At 42.1% G+C, this 20,008-nt stretch overlaps 1 protein-coding gene across 3 annotated transcripts in view; it reads left to right on the forward strand.

Annotated features, from left to right (window-relative positions):
- Positions 1–20,008, forward strand: part of ECM2 (extracellular matrix protein 2) — a 431,439-nt gene that overhangs the window by 335,330 nt on the left and 76,101 nt on the right. For all 3 annotated transcript variants that reach the window (XM_073600147.1, XM_073600145.1, XM_073600146.1), the window contains one exon: positions 15,052–15,243. In XM_073600147.1, the coding sequence (XP_073456248.1) occupies positions 15,052–15,243 (192 nt within the window). The remainder of the gene's footprint in view (positions 1–15,051; positions 15,244–20,008) is intronic.

Raw genomic sequence — 20,008 nt, forward strand, 5'->3', positions numbered from 1 at the left:
CAGAATAGGGAATGTCCCGACTGAAGCTGACTTCGGCCAGACTGAAACCAGACTCATATCTGGTTACCAGTTCCTTTAGTAGACTACAGAACCAGTTCCTTGGTGGACTACAGCAGTGGTTCTCCTCAAGTACCCCCAACAAGCCATGTTTGCAGGTTTTCCTTCATTTTGCACAAGTGCTTTAAATCAGAGTCAATGGCTTGGTATTTTGGACAGCTATTTTATCTAAAAAAAAAAAAAAGTTTATCTAAAAAAAAAAAAAAAAAGTACTGCGGGGGAAATCACTGGTTTTTGTTCTTTAATTCTTTGCCGGAGTTCTGTTGTAATTTTTTTTTTTTTTATTGCATGCAGTGTGCCCCTAAATATTATTTGGATCCTGTAATCCCGGTGCATCAGGATTGGGGAGTGGAGGTATTGCACAAGGGGAGGGAGCAGAATAGGGAATGTCCTGACTGAAGCTGATTGGCCTAGGATTGACAGCTAACTTCGGACAGACTGAAACCAGCCTCATATCTGGTTACCAGTTCCTTTAGTAGACTACAGAACCAGTTCCTTGGTGGACTACAGCAGTGGTTCTCCTCAAGTACCCCCAACAAGCCATGTTTGCAGGTTTTCCTTCATTTTGCACAGGTGCTTTAAATCAGAGTCAATGGCTTGGTATTTTGGACAGCTATTTTATCTAAGATAAATTCCCAAAACATGGCCTGTTGGGGGTACTTGAGGACAGGGCTGAGAACCACTGTACTACAGAACCAGTTCCTTGGTGGACTACAGAAGATCCTCTGTTCAGTGAACGCCACTTTTCTTACGGTGGGACAACAAAGCAGTTTATTGATGCACACGTGTATGGACATTCCCCAAAGGAGAATGCCTAGTTACCCTCGGTTTCATATATGTGTGGCGCGTTTGCGCACACATGTCACGTGTACAGCAGTCCACCTAACCGCATGGACCTGCGGCACCACACGGTTTAGCACGCATGGATTAATAATGTGAACCCAGGCTCAATGTTTTGGAACAAGGGTATTTATCCCACTTGACTTACCCACTAAAGATTTACCCCATTGGATCTATCCCACGGAAGATTAACCCCCGTTCCTGACCAGGTCATTTTTTTGCTTTTTGGCACTGCGTTACTTTAACTGACAATTGCGCGGTCGCGCAACGCTGTACCCAAGCAAATGGATATTTTTTTTTGCCCAGAAATAGAGCTTTCTTTTGGTAGTATTTGATCACCACTCGATGTTTTTTTTTTTGCGCTATAAATGAAAAAAGGGCTGACAGTTTTGAAAAACAAATACTATTGTTTACTTTCTGCTATAAAACATAGCCAATAAAAAAAAAAAAAAAAAAAAAAATGTCTTCATAAATTTAGGCCAATATGTGTTCTGCTAAAAAAAAAAAATCCCAATTTTGATTGGCAAAACGCGTCAACCAGATCAAGCTAACACTGAACACATACTCCTGTGACTTCATATGTGCTCTATACTGTATGGTATTACAGTATACCATACAGTATAGAGTACATAAGGCATTTTTATCTGTATAAACTTGAATAAATATTTTTGAATCCACATGCATTGTGTAATATGTTCTCAAAGGCATATGTAGTCACACCCCTCTGACCTGTGCTCCCTTCCTTTTTTGCGCAAAAGTTATAGCGTCTACAAACTATAGTATATATATACTGGAATTTTTTTTTTTTTTTTTAATGCTTGTAATGGCAGTGTTTAGCCACTTGTAGCGGGCCTGTGATTTTGCAGCAGGCAATTTGACACTAACTGAAACTTCTGACACTTTGTGGGAACCATTGACACTAGACATGTGCACACTGAAATATTTCGTTTTGGAATTTCGTTTTCGCCCGAAAAATAAATGTATTATTTATTTCGTTTTTCAATAAAAATTGCATTCGTCCGAAAATCCAAATTAAGGTCGAATCTGTCATTGAAGGCTTATGGTGTCTGTCGAATGTTCAAAGAAGATTCGACGGAGCAGCTAAACTGTACGACGCCGTATAGTTTACCTGCTCCGTCAAATCTTCTTAGAACTTTCAACAGACACCATAAGCCAAAGTACGTGTGTACTTAGTTCTAGCTATTTTACTGCTCCTCTTCTTTGGTTACAATCAGCCAATAGCATTCATCATCATCATCATTTTTATTTATCTTTTCTCCCCTACGTCAAATCTTTTCTCTCTATGTCGAATCTTTTCTCCCCTACGTCAAATCTTTTCTCCCCTACGTCAAATCTTTTCTCTCTATGTCAAATCTTTTCTCTCTATGTCGAATCTTTTCTCTCTATGTAGAATAATCTTGGACTAATAGAGTTAAGGTTAGGCACATTCGACCACAGGTTTGATGGACACAGATTGTTATTGTCATCATCATGTCGAATCTCCTATCTATATCGAACTGTAGCAACGAAAATGAAAATAAAGCATTTGTTTATGTCGGATCTTACATTTTTTGGATTCTGCACTTTCGTTATCGTTTGTTAAAACGATAACGAAAATACCTGAAATTCGGACGAAAATGCATTCGGACAAAAATGAATGCACATGTCTAATTGACACTAATACAGTGATCAGTGCTAAAAATAGGCACTGTACTAATGACTCTGGCTGGGAAGGGGTTAAACATCTAGGGCGATCAAAGGGTTAAATGTGTGCCTAGCCTGTGTTTTTGCTTGTACTATGTACTGCTTTTAATAAAGGATGTGCTTTGCAGGGAAACAAAATCCAACAGATCCCCGCTGACAGGACCAGAGCATTAGATTGTTTACATAGGCAGAGCTCTGTCCCGTGTCTCTTCTCGGCGATCAGCGGGTGCCGGCAGACATCCATTGGTCAGCACCCACTGATTGGCTTAGGCTTCTATTGTGTCCAATCACAGCACAAGCCCCCTACCACAAAGTGCCGGATAACGTACTAGATTTGTGGTCCGCAGGAGAGGAGATCCAGATAAGCTGGAATGGCACATTATAGACAAACAACAAGCCAGGTAAAGGATAACCTTTGACATGTTACCAGATGGTCAGGTCATAAAACAGTCACACATTCCATTTGTTCTGATGGCAAGAGGTCTTGGAGAGGTCATGACAGGAGTGAATGTCTTTAGCTTCAGGTTAAGATTTCTTTATGCAGTATGAAGTTCAATTCTGGACTGCACTCTGATCTATCCTTTAAGCCCTATGTCCAATCACTGTCCAAACCTTAACGCCTCAACCTCCACGACATCTCCAAACTACGCCCCTTTCTAACCAATGACACCACAAAGCTCTTACTGTGCCTTGAACAAGTATTCATACCTATTGAAACTTTCCACATTTTGTCATGTTACAACCAAAAACGTAAATGTATTTTATTGGGATTTTATGTGATAGACCAACACAAAAATGTGGCACATAATTGTAAAGTGGAAGGAAAATGATAAATGGTTTTAAACATTTTTTACAAATAAATATCTGAAAAGTGTAGCGTGCATTTTGTGTTCAACCCCCTTTACTCTGATACCCCTAACTAAAATCTAGTGGAACCAATTGCCTTCAGAAGTCACCTAATTAATAAATAGAGTCCACCTGTGTGTCCATGGTAACTCTGGAGGAGTTGCAGAGATCCTCAGCTCAGGTGGGAGAATCTGTCCACAGGACAACTATTAGTCGTGCTCTCAAGAAATTTGACCTTTATGGAAGAGTGGCAAGAAGAAAGCCATTGTTGAAAGAAAGCCATAAGAAGTCCTGTTTGCAGTTTGCGAGAAGCCATGTGGAGGACACAGCAAACATGTGGAAGAAGGTGCTCTGGTCAGGTGAGACTATAATTGAACTTTTTGGCCTAAAAGCAAAGCGCTATGTGTGGTGGAAAACTAACACTGCACATCACCCTGAACACACCATCCCCACCGTGAAACATTGTGGTGGCATCATCATGTTGTGAGGATGCTTTTCAATTATGGTGTCATTTGACCAGAGCACCTTCTTCCACGTTTGCTGTGTCCCCCACATGGCTTCTCGCAAACTTAAAATGGGACTTTTTATGACTTTCTTTCAACAATGGCTTTCTTCTTTCCACTCTTCCATAATGGCCAGATTTGTGGAGCGCAGGACTAATAGTTGTCCTGTGGACAGATTCTCCCACCTGAGCTGTGGATCTCTGCAGCTCCTCCAGAATTACCATGGACTTCTTGGCTGCTTCTCTGATGAATGCTTTCCTTGCCCGTCCTGTCAGTTTAGGTGGACGGTCATGTCTTGGTAGGTTTGATGTGTGCTATACTCTTTCCATTTTCGAATGATGGATTGAACAGTGCTCCGTGAGATGTTCAAAGCTTGGGATATTTTTTTATAACCCAATCCGGCTTTAAACTTCTACAAGTTTATCCCTGACCTCTCTGGTGTATTCCTTGGCCTTCATGATGATGTTTGTTCACTAAGATTCTCTAACAAACCTCGGAGGGCTTCACAGAACAGCTATATTTATACTGAGATTAAATGACACACAGGTGGACTCTATTTACTAATTAGGTGACTTCTGAAGGCAATTGGTTCCACTAGATTTTAGTTAGGAGTATCAGAGTAAAGGGGGCTGAATACAAATGCACACCACACATTTCACATATTTGTTTGTAAAAAATGTTGAAAACCATTTATCATTTTCCTTCCACTTCACAATTATGTGCCACTTTGTGTTGGTCTATCACATAAAATCCCAATAAAATAAAAGACATTTACGTTTTTGGTTGTAACATGACAAAGTGTGGAAAATTTCAAGGGGTATGAGTACTTTTCAAGACTCTGTAGCTGCACTGGAGGGCAGGGGAGACATTGGGGGTCTAATAGACCCCGATGTTTCCATAATGTGTACCTGTTCATGCTATCTTCTGAACCCCCTTTGTGATAGGAATAAAGTTATTTTTTTTTTTTTAAGTGTATATATAAAGAATATAAAGAAGTATATTTTTTTTAAAAGCACCCCCATCACCTCCATACACAACTCATATAAAACGGACAGTGAAGGATGAGCACATGTATATAAAGTTCAATCGCACCACATATGTGAGGTATGGTTGCAAACATTGGAGTGAGATAATAATAATAATACTTCTATTGCCATAATTCACAGTTAACTCTAAACTGATAACCTGTAAGGTCTTTTGAAGTGTCGCCTATGAAGAATTTTTTTCCCGATTCCATGAGCATGCGCAATTTTAAGACTTGATATGTTTAGCATCTATTTACTCGTTACAACCCAATCTTTTATATATTGCCAACAAATTGGGTATAATATTGTGTTTGTGTGCATTAAAGTTCACTTTTGTGTATTTTTTCCTGAAACTATGTGTTTCATAAATAACTGCACAACTATTGTGCAATATAGAAAACTGCATCTGCCATTTACTACATGCACAACAGGTAAATAATGAATTCCAAGCAGAAGCAAGGTGCTTTTATTGAGTTCTGACGAAGGGGGGGTGGCTGCCCCACATCCACAAAAGGCTACAGAACATTCATGGAGATTGCACCATTGATAAGAGCAATGTCTTGTCATTGGTGACTCTTTTCATTGGTGTCATCTCCACAAATATTTTGTACCCTTCTGTGGAGGTTGGACAGCCTGCACCCCTCCTTCATCAAGAACTTAGTGATGGCACATTGCTTCTGCTTGCAATCTATTATTTACCTGCAATGAAAAAGAAGAGAAGTTACTATAGAGGAAGAGTTGCTCTACCCCCAACCCCCCCACTCCTCGCTCCGCTGCATGGTGAAAAGGCACTTGCCAGGATCACTGCCTGTTCAGATCGCTTCCTATTGACTGCAGCAGAGGAAAAAAAAAATCAGAAGAGGCAGAGGGGAACATGTAGTCCCGATGACTTATAGTCCAATTGGAACCCTAGGGAGCAAACTACAGCCCCCGGTATGCCCTGCTGAACGAGAGGGAGGACAGAAGCAGGAGCCCTGGAAAAGAAGGGGGGAAGTGTGTTACTCAGAGAGAGGAGGCTGAGGGGGAAGCCACTGAAGTCCACTTTGCTGTGGCAGACTTTGCACCCGAAAGTGGAGAGAGGCCAACACTGCCTCAGCACCACCAGAGCGAGAGAGGCTGAGCCACTGCCGGGGTACGGACATGCTGCACTACAAACCAGAGTCACCCGGGCAACCCAGAGTGAGCAAACGTTCAGCAGGAGCAATGATTACTGCTGTGTTGCTGGGTCTGGTGGGAAGGCCTTACGCTCATTACTTGCTATCACTGCTATAGAGTGAGTCATTAGGATCTGCCTAACCTGCTATGCTACAGCCCTAATACTACCTGCAGGCTTTATTGACGGCCACAACACGTGCCAATGAATGCCAAAGTTTAGCCAGTGAAGACTTTGGACTAAAGACTTCCCCAAGGCACTAGCCCATTTGCTAGTTAAAGTGGTATCATACCCTTGTCCATTCATTTGAGTGCACCCAAAACCCAATGTAGGATTATGATCATTCTTGCTCGATTTAGAGTTTGTATATGTAGCACTAACTCACTGTGGAGCTGCTGGTTTAAACGGGTCTGTTACCTTCACTTTGCTTCCCTCTGTTTCACCGGCACCGGGTCTAGGGTTCTGTTGAGCTTACTTCTGGACGACACACGCACCAACACTGGAGTACGTTTTCAATGCTTTATTAAACAAACGACTTAGGAAGTAGCAGGAAAGAGGTAGAAAGGAAACTCGCAGGAGAAACTCAAATATTCTCTGAAAGGGTTCTCTTGACAAAAGGTCTTGGTATAATTCAAATACTATTTGAAATGCGCTCCCCTCGTGGGACACACTCCTTGCTCGTCTGGATAGGCCTCTCTCACCGGTCTAGCAGCCAGTATGCAGCACGAATCAAAGTCTCTGCCACAGACTTGTTTGGGTATAAAATCCGTACGATCCTCTGCCACAGGATGTATAGATTTGCTGTAGTGAAAGTCAGTCACAGTGCTTGAACCTTTAAGCCGAGCCGGCAACACTATGCTGTATAGTTACTTTTGGATACGTCTTCCAACCGAGTCACCAGGCCCCTCTATAGACCAGCATGCGGCGTGATCTCTCCAAGAAGGGTCCTCCCCTGGGATCTCCTCGGTTGTCCAGCTTCGTCACACAGGACCGACAGCTCAGGACCATTCCTCGGCCGCGGTGGCAGGCTCCAGACAAGCCTCTGGATCCACGTCTGCGCCGCTGTATCGTGGGCCTTCCAGATGGAGGACCACGAGGTAGCTCCTTAACACATACCTATCGGCCAGGAGGGCCAGCAGGTGGCTGTAAAACAAACCCCAAAATATGGCTTCTGGCCCATAAATACCCTCGCCCAGAATGCAACTCGGAGGACCACCTCAACCGAGCGTGTCTCCGGGACAGAGGAGCATCCATACGCTTCAACGCGTTGCCTTTCCAAATCTGACCAGTGATAACAGCGACACCCAACGGTCAGCACGGAAACACCCACAACGTCAGCCAAGCTGGAACAGAGGCAAACTTTTAACCTTCCTAACACACAATTTACTAAATTTACCTAACGTGGTAGATTGCAAATCTACCAGCGCTACATATACATTGTTTATTGCTAACTTTCTAATTGATACCTTGATTCTGGCCAATGATATAGAACCATATTTCTTTCTTTTTTACTTGGGTATAGTTCTTTTACCCTGTTTAGCAGCCTGTGTTCTAACTTGTCTCCTGTGTGTAAAATTCTGTTTAAATACTTACTTATGCTAATCCGTATCAACAGATTGACTGTATTACCCCTAAACGGGTGTTTTTATTATTGGCAATACCCCACAGCCAGGCGAAAGGTATTTTACACATGTTGTTATTTGTGCTTGTAGTGATTTTATTCAACCAGGTGTGCCAGAGGGGCTGAGGTTGTTCTTGAGTTGAGTTGAGGCACAGAACAGAGAACCCAAAATTACCAAGCGTCTCCTTCGGGGGGGGGGGGGGGGGGGCTTATGCTACACTACCAGCATGTCTTTGGAGTGTTGGAGTAAACTGGAGTGCCCAGAGGAAACCCATGCAAGCACATGGAAAACATGCAAATTCCATGCAGATAGTGCCCTGGCTAGTTTTCAACCCAAGGACCCCAGTGCTGCAAGGAAGAAGTTTTAACCACTAGGCCACCGTGCCACACAAAGCTTGTGGAATATCCCACTCCAAAATCAAATTATTGGCTTTCCAAATTATCCCAAAGTGGGTTCAACCCTAAAATAATACCCATGAATTTGAATTGGATATCTAGCTAGCTTAGAGTCTGAGGGTCAAGATTTCAGCAAATTTAAAGTCATAGATTATGTATCAGACCTATTTGCAGAAAGAACATTTAATATGAGGGCCCCAGCACTGCAAGGCATAAGTGGTAACCACTAAGCCAATGTGCTGCACAAAGTCTGTGGACACTTGAATATTCCATTCCAAAGCCAAATTTTTGAATTCAGGTGTTCCCAGTTCCCAATGTTAAGACTGAAGTATACAAATACATTTTTGACAATTATGCTCTTCCAACCCTGTATTTTCAGTTTGGGTAAGGTCCTTTTCTTTTCCAGCATACGCCCGTGTGCATAAAGCCAGCTCCACAAAGAGGAGGAACTTAAATGACCTCAATCCAACTGAGCATCTTTAGGGACTGACTTAACTGCTGTGAGCCAATATCAGTACTTGAACACACAAAATTGTTCAAATTCCACAGACACACTCCAAAACCTTGTGAAAAGACTTCATAGGAGGATGGAGGCAGTTATAGTCACAAAGTGGTCTTAAAGCTATATTGATACCCATGGTTTTGGAATGGGATGTCCAACTAATTCATATACAGTATCTCACAAAAGTGAGTACACCCCTCACATTTTTGTAAATATTTTATTATATCTTTTCATGTGACAACACTGAAGACATGACACTTTGCTACAATGTAAAGTAGTAAGTGTACAGCTTGTATAACTGTAAATTTGCTGTCCCCTCAAAATAACTCAACACACAGTCATTAATGTCTAAACCACTGGCAACAAAAGTGAGTGGAAATGGCCAAATTGGGCCCAAAGTATCAATATTTTATGGGGCCACCATTATTTTCCAGCACTGCCCTAACCCTCTTGGGCATGGAGCTCACCTGAGCTTCACAGGTTGCCACTGGAGTCCTCTTCCACTCCTCCATGACGACATCATGGAGCTGGTGGATGTTAGAGACCTTGTGCTCCTCCACCTTCCGTTTGAGGATGCCCCACAGATGCTCAATAGGGTTTAGGTCTGGAGACATGCTTGGCCAGTCCATTACCTTTGCCCTCAGCAAGGCAGTGGTTGTCTTGGAGGTGTGTTTGGGGTCCTTATCATGTTGGAATACTGCCCTGCGGCCCAGTCTCTGAAGGGAGGAGATCATCCTCTGCTTCAGTATGTCACAGTACATGTTGGCATTCATGGTTCCTTCAATGAACTGTAGCAACCCATTGCTGGCAGCACTCATGCAGCCCCAGACCATGACACTCCCACCACCATGCTTGACTGTAGGCAAGACACACTTGTCTTTGTGCTCCTCACCTGGTTGCTGCCACACACGCTTGACACCATCTGAACCAAATAAGTTTATCTTGGTCTCATCAGACCACAGGACATGGTTCCAGTAATCCATGTCCCTAGCCTGCTTGTCTTCAGCAAACTGTGGGCTTTCTTATGCATCATCTTTAGAAAAGCTTCCTTCTGGGACAACAGCCATACAGACCAATTTGATGCAGTGTATGGTCTGAGCACTGACAGGCTGACCCCTTCAACCTCTGCAGCAATGCTGGCAGCACTTATATGTTTGTTTCCCAAATACAACCTCTGGATATGAGCATGTGGACAACTCCTTTGGTTGATTATGGCGAGGCCTGTTCTGAGTGGAACCTGTCCTGTTAAACCACTGTATGGTCTTGGCCACCATGCTGCAGCTCAGTTTCAGGGTCTTGGCAATCTTCTTACAGCCTAGGCCATCTTTATGTAGAGCAACAATTCTTCTTTTCCGATCCTCAGAGAGTTCTTTGCCATGAGGTGCCATGTTGAACTTCCAGTGACCAGTATGAGAGAGAGAGAGAGTGATAATACCAAATTTAACACACCTGCTCCCCATTCACACCTGACACCTTGTAACACTAACGAGTCACATGACAACGGGGAGGGTAAATTACTATTTGGGCCCAATTTGGATATTTTCACTTAGGGGTGTACTCACTTTTGTTGCCAGCAGTTTAGACATGAATTACTGTGTGTTGAGTTATTTTGAGGGGACAGCAAATTGACACTGTTATACAAGCTGTACACTCACTACTTTACATTGTAGCAAAAGTGTCATTTCTTCAGTGCTGTCACATGAAAAGATATAATAACATATTTACAAAAATGTGAGGGGTGTACTCACATTTGTGAGATACTGTAAGTGTGATAGTCAGGTTTCCACAAACGTATTACCAGGGCAAATATCAGACCTATTTGGTCTGGAAACATTTAATATGAGGAAATAAAGGCTTCACGATTTTTTAAATTGCAAAAAGCAACAGAGTAATGGCCAGTCCACCCACAACCAATCTTTAGGCTTTTGGAAGATGCTAGAGCAGGGGTGTCCAACCATTTGACCTTCTTAGACCACATTGGAAGAAGAGGAATTGTCTTGGGCCGCACATAAAATATACGAACAATAAGAATAGCTGATGTTGCAGAAAAAGCCGGGCAGATGTCAAGTTAACGATCACTAATGTAGATAATGCATTTGAGTAATAAAACTTCATTTTTTAAAATATTTTTTATTATAAGAATAAAAGAGGGCAACATAAAACTAGTGCGATGTATGACACTGTTTTTAGTAAACGAACGCATCAATATCTGGTTGGAAGGATGTAGCAGCAATTCTCAATATATTTGTAAAGGCAAAAAGGAAAAGGGAAAGGAAAGAAATTGCGCTCGGTGTTAAATTTAAAAACTAAAAAAACGTGAAGTAAGTCCTGCAGCTAAACACAATAACCCCAATACAAGGGCAAACAAAATGAACAAGAAATAAAAAAGTGTAGCGCTGGACTGATAAAACGCATGTATTACTATATGCGAGTGAACTGAGAAAATGCATATGTTACTATATGCGGGTGAACAGGACCTTTATGTGTGAAATAAACAAATAATAAATAAAGACCATATAACATTTGATCTAAAGTGGTCCAGTGTCCATGTGCATGTATAGTAACACTAGAGATCAGTCAAGTGCACCAACATATACTAAAAACGAAATGTTGATATAAAAATAAATATAAAAATTAGTGAACTACAAATAAGTAAGAGTGAACCAATGTGACAGCAAAAATTGAGTGAAAGTTAACAACATCAACAGCAAACTTATAATCACTAATGATACTGATTAATCCTAGTGTTTAGTGATTCCAATGAAAAAGGAACTGAAATAAATCAATAAACAGTCCCAAAAAAAACTAATTATGAAAACAAGTCCCAAAATGTAGTGACAGAATTTGGTTCCACCGCGGTTGTTGCCCACCACCAAGGGATAAAAGTTGGAGGCTTACCAGACAGCCTGCGACCACCCTTAATCAGGGGGGTCAAAACAGGCTCAGTAGAGATGTGTGGATCCAGAGGATATCCTCGCCAGTGGTCTCCAGGTGCTCTCCAGGTGTCTTTATGGCAAGCCAAGAGGGGCTTCCAAGTGGGGTGCAGCCCGGACGATGGTCTCCAAATTTTCTCCAGGTATCTTTATGACAAACCAAAAGGGGCTCCCAAATGGGGTACAGCTAGGTCTCCTCTACTGCCTCTTCCAGTAATGTCTTCTCTCTACTTCACACCTCATGGACCATGAGGTGTGAAGTAGAGAGAAGACATTACTGGAAGAGGCAGTAGAGGAGACCTAGCTGTACCCCATTTGGGAGCCCCTTTTGGTTTGTCATAAAGATACCTGGAGAACATTTGGAGACCATCGTCCGGGCTGCACCCCACTTGGAAGCCCCTCTTGGCTTGCCATAAAGACACCTGGAGAGCACCTGGAGACCACTGGCGAGGATATCCTCTGGATCCACACATCTCTACTGAGCCTGTTTTGACCCCCCTGATTAAGGGTGGTCGCAGGCTGTCTGGTAAGCCTCCAACTTTTATCCCTTGGTGGTGGGCAACAACCGCGGTGGAACCAAATTCTGTCACTACATTTTGGGACTTGTTTTCATAATTAGTTTTTTTTGGGACTGTTTATTGATTTATTTCAGTTCCTTTTTCATTGGAATCACTAAACACTAGGATTAATCAGTATCATTAGTGATTATAAGTTTGCTGTTGATGTTGTTAACTTTCACTCAATTTTTGCTGTCACATTGGTTCACTCTTACTTATTTGTAGTTCACTAATTTTTATATTTATTTTTATATCAACATTTCGTTTTTAGTATATGTTGGTGCACTTGACTGATCTCTAGTGTTACTATACATGCACATGGACACTGGACCACTTTAGATCAAATGTTATATGGTCTTTATTTATTATTTGTTTATTTCACACATAAAGGTCCTGTTCACCCGCATATAGTAACATATGCATTTTCTCAGTTCACTCGCATATAGTAATACATGCGTTTTATCAGTCCAGCGCTACACTTTTTTATTTCTTATTCTCAATATATTATCCAGGTACTCATCAGATATTTTGATTAAAGTTTTGCCCTTTGTGTGCTTCATCTTTGAAAATAGTTGCTCACAAATATAGGTGCTGCAGAAAACTGATGACACTAATAGGGTGATTGTGAAGAGTAGGATATTTATTTTTTTCGAAGACAAAACTTATTAAAGTCCAATAAAGAGACACTGTCAAATTTTTCTTTGGCTGCCATGTGTTCTGTAAGTGTAAATGCATTTTTACAAAAAAAAGTTTACGATTTTGTGTTGGGTAGCATTCATAGCCATCTTGTGGGCCTCCAGTTGTACACCCCTATGCTAAAGAGTAAAACCATCCCTAAGAGACCCTTCTGGTGGGGTGTTTGCTCTTGAGCTCTCAGTTCTGGGCATTTGTTGTGCCTATTATGAGCGGTTCCCCTGTTGGATATTTCATTTTATGATATGGAGAATACAACAAGAGGTGCTTGAATACACAAGGGTTTGGCTGCAGTTGGGCTTTCAACTGAGATTTTCTAGTAAGTAAAATCTTTGACGTATTCGGGAGTTTCTTCAGCACACATAATGTATAAGAGGACGGTGGTAAAAGCCAGGCCCTGTCAAACAGCAAGTCCCTGCAAATCAGAAGCTAGTGATAATTGCCTAGTTCCTCTTTTCCTCATATAATTACTTTCAGATGCTTTTGGAGTTGCATCAATTTTCTTTAACTGTTTCATTCAAAAGTGAAGCTGGAGATGTTGGTGCTATATGATCCAGATTACTCCCTAAAGCTGAACTCCAGGAAGCCTAAAAATACATTCGCCCCTGCAGTGGGGCTATGCCAGCACTGCAAGGGTTAACTGCTCGTTTGATCTAGGGCAGCCAATTTCAACAAGGGTTCCTTCAGAGGTTACCATGGATTCCTTGGGTTGAGGCTGATTGACCTCCCATTGGATGCTGCCTGCATAGTTCCAGGGTCAATGCCATTTGGCAAAGCCAGCAGTATGACACTAATGATCTCTTTTGGCTGTTTGTAAGGATGGCATTATGACCATTACTGTAACGGTTGCAGTCTTTTTATTGACAGCCAATGTAAGGAGCATTTTTCCCATTGGATTGCAATGAATTGGTTTTAGCAGGGGTCCCCAGAGACCTCAAAATTATTTTAGGGGTTCTACTGGGGTAAAAAGGTTGCGTAAGACTAGTCTAGGGCATAGAAAAAGCTGTTTTACTTACCCGATCCTTCGCTCCCCCGACAGATGGCACTTCTCCATGCTCCAGCAGTGGACTCTCTCTTGGCATTCTCATGTCCAAGGCAGAGCTATTGACCCTGCATAGATCTTGATGACATCAAGAGGAGAAGACGCTATAGGGAACAGTCTAGCATGCAGAAGCATCAGATTGGGTTAGTAGATCTACGTTTCTATGCCCCCTAGTCCTACAAGTGCAGTTAAAGTACAGCCAAAGCTCATTTGGCTGTACTTCTCCTGTGGATCACAGAAGTTCAGATTGTTCTGCACTCCTGTGACCCATTCTCGGCAGATGGCGGGCTGACAGCACTCACAGAGCCGGTCCAGGCTCAGGAAGGATCACGACCATATGGTCGGAATCCGCCCACACGCCTGGACCGCCACCCGGCTCAGCTTCTCAGCAAGCCGCTGAGAGCCTGAGCTGACTGCTCCAGTCCCCTCCACAGCCCAGTGCTCCAGTAAGTGTTGGGGGGGCAGAGCAGACAGCGGCGAAGGACAGTTCCCAGCACTCTGCTCAGGGAGCTCTGAGAATCCGAGCAATCAGCGGTGTTTGACAGCTAGGTTCTCAGCCTTAGAGTCAGCGGGAGACAGATGCTGCATCAGAGCAATGCTGCATCCAGCTAGGCAAGTATGACTCTAAAAAAATATATATATTCCCATACTTCTCCTTTAACCCTTGCAGTGCAGGGGCAGCCCTACTGTAAGAGAGAATTTTTAAAGTTTCCTGGAGTTCAGCTTTAAGATAAATATAAACTCGAAATCTATTTTTCATTACCATGGATGCCATCCCTCACTGTATACACTTTTCTTAAGCAAATCAAATTGGTCACAGGAAGTGACAAGGTCACTATATTTCTTGCAAGATGAACGGGTATTTTCAGTAACTGCTAAAATTGTGCTTAGCCTGAAAAACACAAACGAATGCAGCCAGCACATCTACAACTGGTAAGCCAAAACATATTATATTTTCGGGTTGTGGTTTAGATACACGTTAAGCCCCCAAATCTCAGCTGATATGTTTTAATCTTCAGATCATGCAACATTTTTGTGATCTTGACTCTATCCATAATTCCCTTGCTACAATGTAAATGTAATTTTTAATAATTTTAGTGTTCATCAAAATTGTGTTTTTAATGGAAACCCTTTATAGTTGTTGTCAAATGTTGTTTATAAAATGTAATTCTCTTCCAGGAAGAGGACAATGCCTGGTGAATGGGATGATCATGTATGATGGCGCGGCTTGGTCTCCTCGCCAATGTACCATATGCATTTGTGCACAAGGGAAGAAGGTGTGCGAACCACTTGACTGCGAGGATGTAACCTGCCCCTCTGGAAAGTTGCAGATACCCCCAGGGGGATGCTGCCCTGTCTGCATTAAGCCAGGTATATAATTTTTTATATTTTAAACAAAGTAAAAAACAAACAAGCTTATACAGTCTGCTTAGTTTACACGTTTAATTCGTTTAAAAGCCATTCATTTTGCAATTATTGTGATCTAATAACCTGAAAGCTTTTGTTATATTATTAATATGGAAAAGCTCCCCAATGGTTTTTATAGCAGCAAAATAACCATAAAATGGAAAGTATTTTCAATATTTTATTATCACAAAGTGCAAAATGCAAGTTTTTACAAGAATTTTTAAATGTGAGCTCTGGTTGTAATATAGAACAAGAACATCCATCAATAATAGAAAAAATGCACATTGCAAAAATTGTTGTTACATTACATGTGTACATTACATATGAGCACCCCAATGCATTTCGACCCCTACATTCATGATCTTCATCAGGAGGTTTTTGTTGCTCTAAGAAACATGTCAAAGAAGGAATGTTTTTTACTTGTTGACCTGTGTGGATATCTCCAAGAATATATGTAAACATTTCATTTTAAAAAATATATATCTTCATTAACATTGCAAGTATATTTACCATTTGATTGATGGTGATAAAAGTGTGTGACACCCAACCAAAATTTAAAAACAATGCATTCAGTTATCCAAAAGACTCTGTGTGGTCCCTCAACACCACTCAGGCAAGCCCCCAGTCCACGGGGCTTACAAGGAGTCACGCTTGAACCCCAAGGAGAGGAGGGAGGAAGGAGGCCCAGCACCTGCAATATGTAATTGAGTAAATAAATAGGAGCTGAGGGTTTTTTGTTCCGCCCATTAGATCCAGACCCAGTCGAACCCGAGTAGTTGGTTTATTAATATCAAATTGACATTGATTTTTGATATAGTTTTATGCTTAATCTATTTAGATTTGGGACTATATAAATAAGGAATAAAAATGTAAATAAAGCCCCCTAATGCCCCGTACACACGATCGGACATTCCGACAACAAAATCCACGGATGTTGGCTCAAACTTGTCTTGCATACATACGGTCACACAAAGTTGTTGGAAAATCCGATCGTTCTGAACGCGGTGACGTAATACATGTACATCGGGACTATAAACGGTGCAGTAGCCAATAGCTTTTGTCTCTTAATTTATTCTGAGCATGCGTGGCACTTTGTGCGTCAGATTTGTATACACACGATCGGAATTTTCGACAACGGATTTTGTTGTCGGAAAATTTGTTAGCTAGCTCTCAAACTTTGTGTGTCGGAAATTCCGATGGAAAATGTGTGATAGAGCCTACACACGGTCGGAATTTCCGACAACAAGGTCCTATCACACATTTTCTGTCGAAAAATCCGACCATATGTACAGGGCATAACATGATTATATGATGTTAGTGAAGATAAGGTAAGGTGGGGCATGATAAAGTGAAAATTAGAATTTAAAGTGGGACAAGTGAATACTGAAAAAAATGTGTGTGTGTAAAAATAAATGATACAGTGCTGGAAACAAAGAACTAAAGAACTATGCCAAGTGACACATAAATAACAAGTTGCTCAATCAGAGTGAAAGGATACTTCAAGAGGAGAAGATAACATGAAGAAAAAATGGGTAAAGTATATATATATATCTATTTACCAGTGTTTGGTGAAGGCACCCCTGTTTAAGGAGTGAACGATGGTTAGGTAACAAGTACCTCAACAAACATGAATGTGAAACTTGCCAAAGAATTAATCAAATGTGGAGGTGAGAATCATATCTATATTGGAAATAAGAAAAATGGTGGTATTAATGATAGTTGATAAGGAATATGCTCCTTAAATGCAATATAATGTGGGTAACGATTGGTCTGGTAAATCCAACAGCAGCACTTGATACCTCATATTCTCCTGTGCGTCCATTGGCAGTCATCCAGAGTTCACCTACTGATCTGCTGGAGGCTGCCGGTTTAAATATCTTTTTGGTATTGCTTAATTGCTTTCAGGTGCCCTCCTCTTCCCCTCCCATGTGGGGTCATTGCCGCCATGATTGCAGCATACGCGCCACTCCCTTGGCGTTCCGGAAGGCAACAAACCCTGGCATCTGCCGTCACCTTTGACGTAATGCGATGTTATGACATCATGCGCAGGCACGGTAGGAAACTACGCAGTCGCTCAGCTTCACTTAACATCCGGCGGTGATCATGGGACACCGCCGGCATGGAATAGGCTGCCATCCAGTGGCCACAATGGTAAAGGCTTAACTGTGGTAGCACAATAGGGAGAAAAGTGAAAAACTCACATCTTCCCACCATGCCGGGAAGCCGAGTGGGGGTGGAGCATGATATCCCTCCACCGCTTGAATATCATGCTCCCTCCCACTCGGCTTCCTGACACGGTGGGAAGATGTTTTCACTTTTCTCCCTATTGTGCTTCCACAGTTAAGCCTTTTCCATCTTGGCCATTGTATGGCAGCCTATTCCGTGTCGGCGGCGTCCCGTGATCACCGCTGGCTGTTCAGTGATGCCACTGCGTGGTTCCTACCGCGCATGCGCGTGACTTACGTCGGAGGTGACGGCGGATGCCAGGGTTCGTTGCCTTCTGGAATGCCGAGGGAGTCATGCGGATGTTGCAATCATGGTGGCGATGACCCCACATGGGAGGGGAGGAGGAGGGCACCTGAAAGCAATACCAAAAGGATATTTAAACCGGCATCCCCAAGCAGATCAGTAGGTGAACTCTGAATGACTGCCGGTGGAGCACAGGAGAATATGGGGTATCAAGTAAGTGCTGCTGTTGGATTTACCAGACCAATCTTTACCCACATTATATTTCATTTAACAAGCATATTCCTTATCAACTATTGTTAATACCACCATTTTTCTTATTTCCAATATAGATATGATTCTTACCTCCACATTTGATAAATTTTTTGGCGAGTTTCACATTCATGTTTGTTGAGGTACTTGTTACCTAACCATCGTTCACTCCTTAAACAGGGGTGCCTTCACCAAACACTGATATATAGATATTGCATATTCCTCCCCCCTCTCCTTGGGGTTTGAACTTGACTCCTTGTAAGACCCATGGACTGGGGGCTTATCTAAGGGGTGTTGAGGGACCTTTGGATCACTGAATGCTTTTGTTTTTAAATTCTGTTTGGGTGTCGCACACTTTTATCTCCATCAATCAAATGGTAAAATTTACTTGCAATGTTAATGAGAACATTTTTTGTTTAAAATGAAATGTTTATATATATTCTTGGAAATATCCACATATGTCAAGAAGGAAAGTTTTTTTCCTTGTTGACCTGTTTCTTAGAGCAACAAAAACCTCCTGATGAAGACCATGAATGTAGGGGTCGAAATGCATTGGGGTGCTCATATGTAATGTACACATGTAATGTAACAACAACTTTTGCAATGTGCATTTTTTCTATTATTGATGGATGTTCTTATTCTATTTTCCAACCAGAGCTCATATTTTAAAATTCTTGTAAAACTTGCAATTTGCATTTGTGATAATAAAATATTAAAAATACTTACCATTTCATGGTTATTTTGCTGCTATAAAACCCCTTGGGGAGCTTTTGCATTTTGAAACTATTTTGGGGGTGTGCAGCCTTGCTGACTCTCATCTATGTGTTCTTCCATATTATCTTTATATTATTATAGCCCCCTTGTCCTAAACAGGGGCTAATATTTCAATTTCGTTTTTGGCTGGGCTGTATTTAGCTCAGACTGATTTTTCACCTGGTTTTTCCCTGAGCTTAAGTTGGCTTGTGATTTCTCACTGTTGCCGGTAGATAGCACTGGTCATAGTATGAGATTTCCCAAACAAAATTATGCTATGAATATTTATATTTTCTTCAGCCAATCCAGTAGGTGGTTTATACCACTGGTGCATGCTGCGGGTGGATTTAAATATTTGGGGCAGGCTATGTGCTCTCTCTCTTTTCCCCTGGGCTGATGCCTAGGGAAGTGCTGTTGGATAGAGCTCCGCTGTTGTCCTCAATAGCCTGTTTTTGATAGCATGCTGAAGTGGTCCTGAAGCTGTCCTGCCTGGTCTGGAGGAAGCTGTGCCAAGGAGGAGACTCAGGGAAGGCCACTTTCTGGAGTGAGCCAGGAAAAAGATGTTCTCTCAAAAGGGCTGGGTGACTCACTTGGAAGACACACTGAAGTTTGGGAACATGCTTACAGTGTTGCCAGGTCGGCTTAAGGGTTCTGACATTGTGAAACTGGACTGAATTTCATTGAGCAGTCCTTTGCCAATGAAGTGGGCTTATCTCTCATTCCCTTGGCAATGCCGCTATCAATATCTGCAGTGGATGGCTCTACCTTGGCCTTTGGACCCCTATGATTTTGAACCACCTCCATAACTATCCATGTTGGTGTCCTCCATCATGAGGAAGTCTCCTGACTGATCCTTCCCAAGTCATCTAGTCCCATCATTCTTGAACTTCCTTGGTTGTAGAAACACTCACCCTATCTGTATTGAAACTCTGGCCAAGTGTTATCTTGGGGGTTGCAATGCCATCAGACTTGTCTCCTAAGGTACCCCACCTCTCCGTGTACCTGTGGCTGAGGTCATTACCTCTCTGATGCTCCCTCTGCATTATCAGGCCTTCTAAGATGTTTTTTGTAAAAAAGCTGCTGACAGTTTGCCTCCTCATCGTCCCTACGATTGTGCACTTGACATCCAACCTGGGACTACTACCCTCTCTCCATCCCTGAGACTCAAGCCATGTTCAAGTACATCCAGGAAGATCTGCAAAAAGGATTTATCCGTAAATCAAATTCTCCAGCTGGGGCTGGCTTCTTCTTTGTGGAG

The sequence above is a fragment of the Aquarana catesbeiana genome, linkage group LG09 (assembly GCF_042186555.1).
Source record: "Aquarana catesbeiana isolate 2022-GZ linkage group LG09, ASM4218655v1, whole genome shotgun sequence".
NCBI classification, from domain to species: Eukaryota; Metazoa; Chordata; class Amphibia; order Anura; family Ranidae; genus Aquarana; species Aquarana catesbeiana.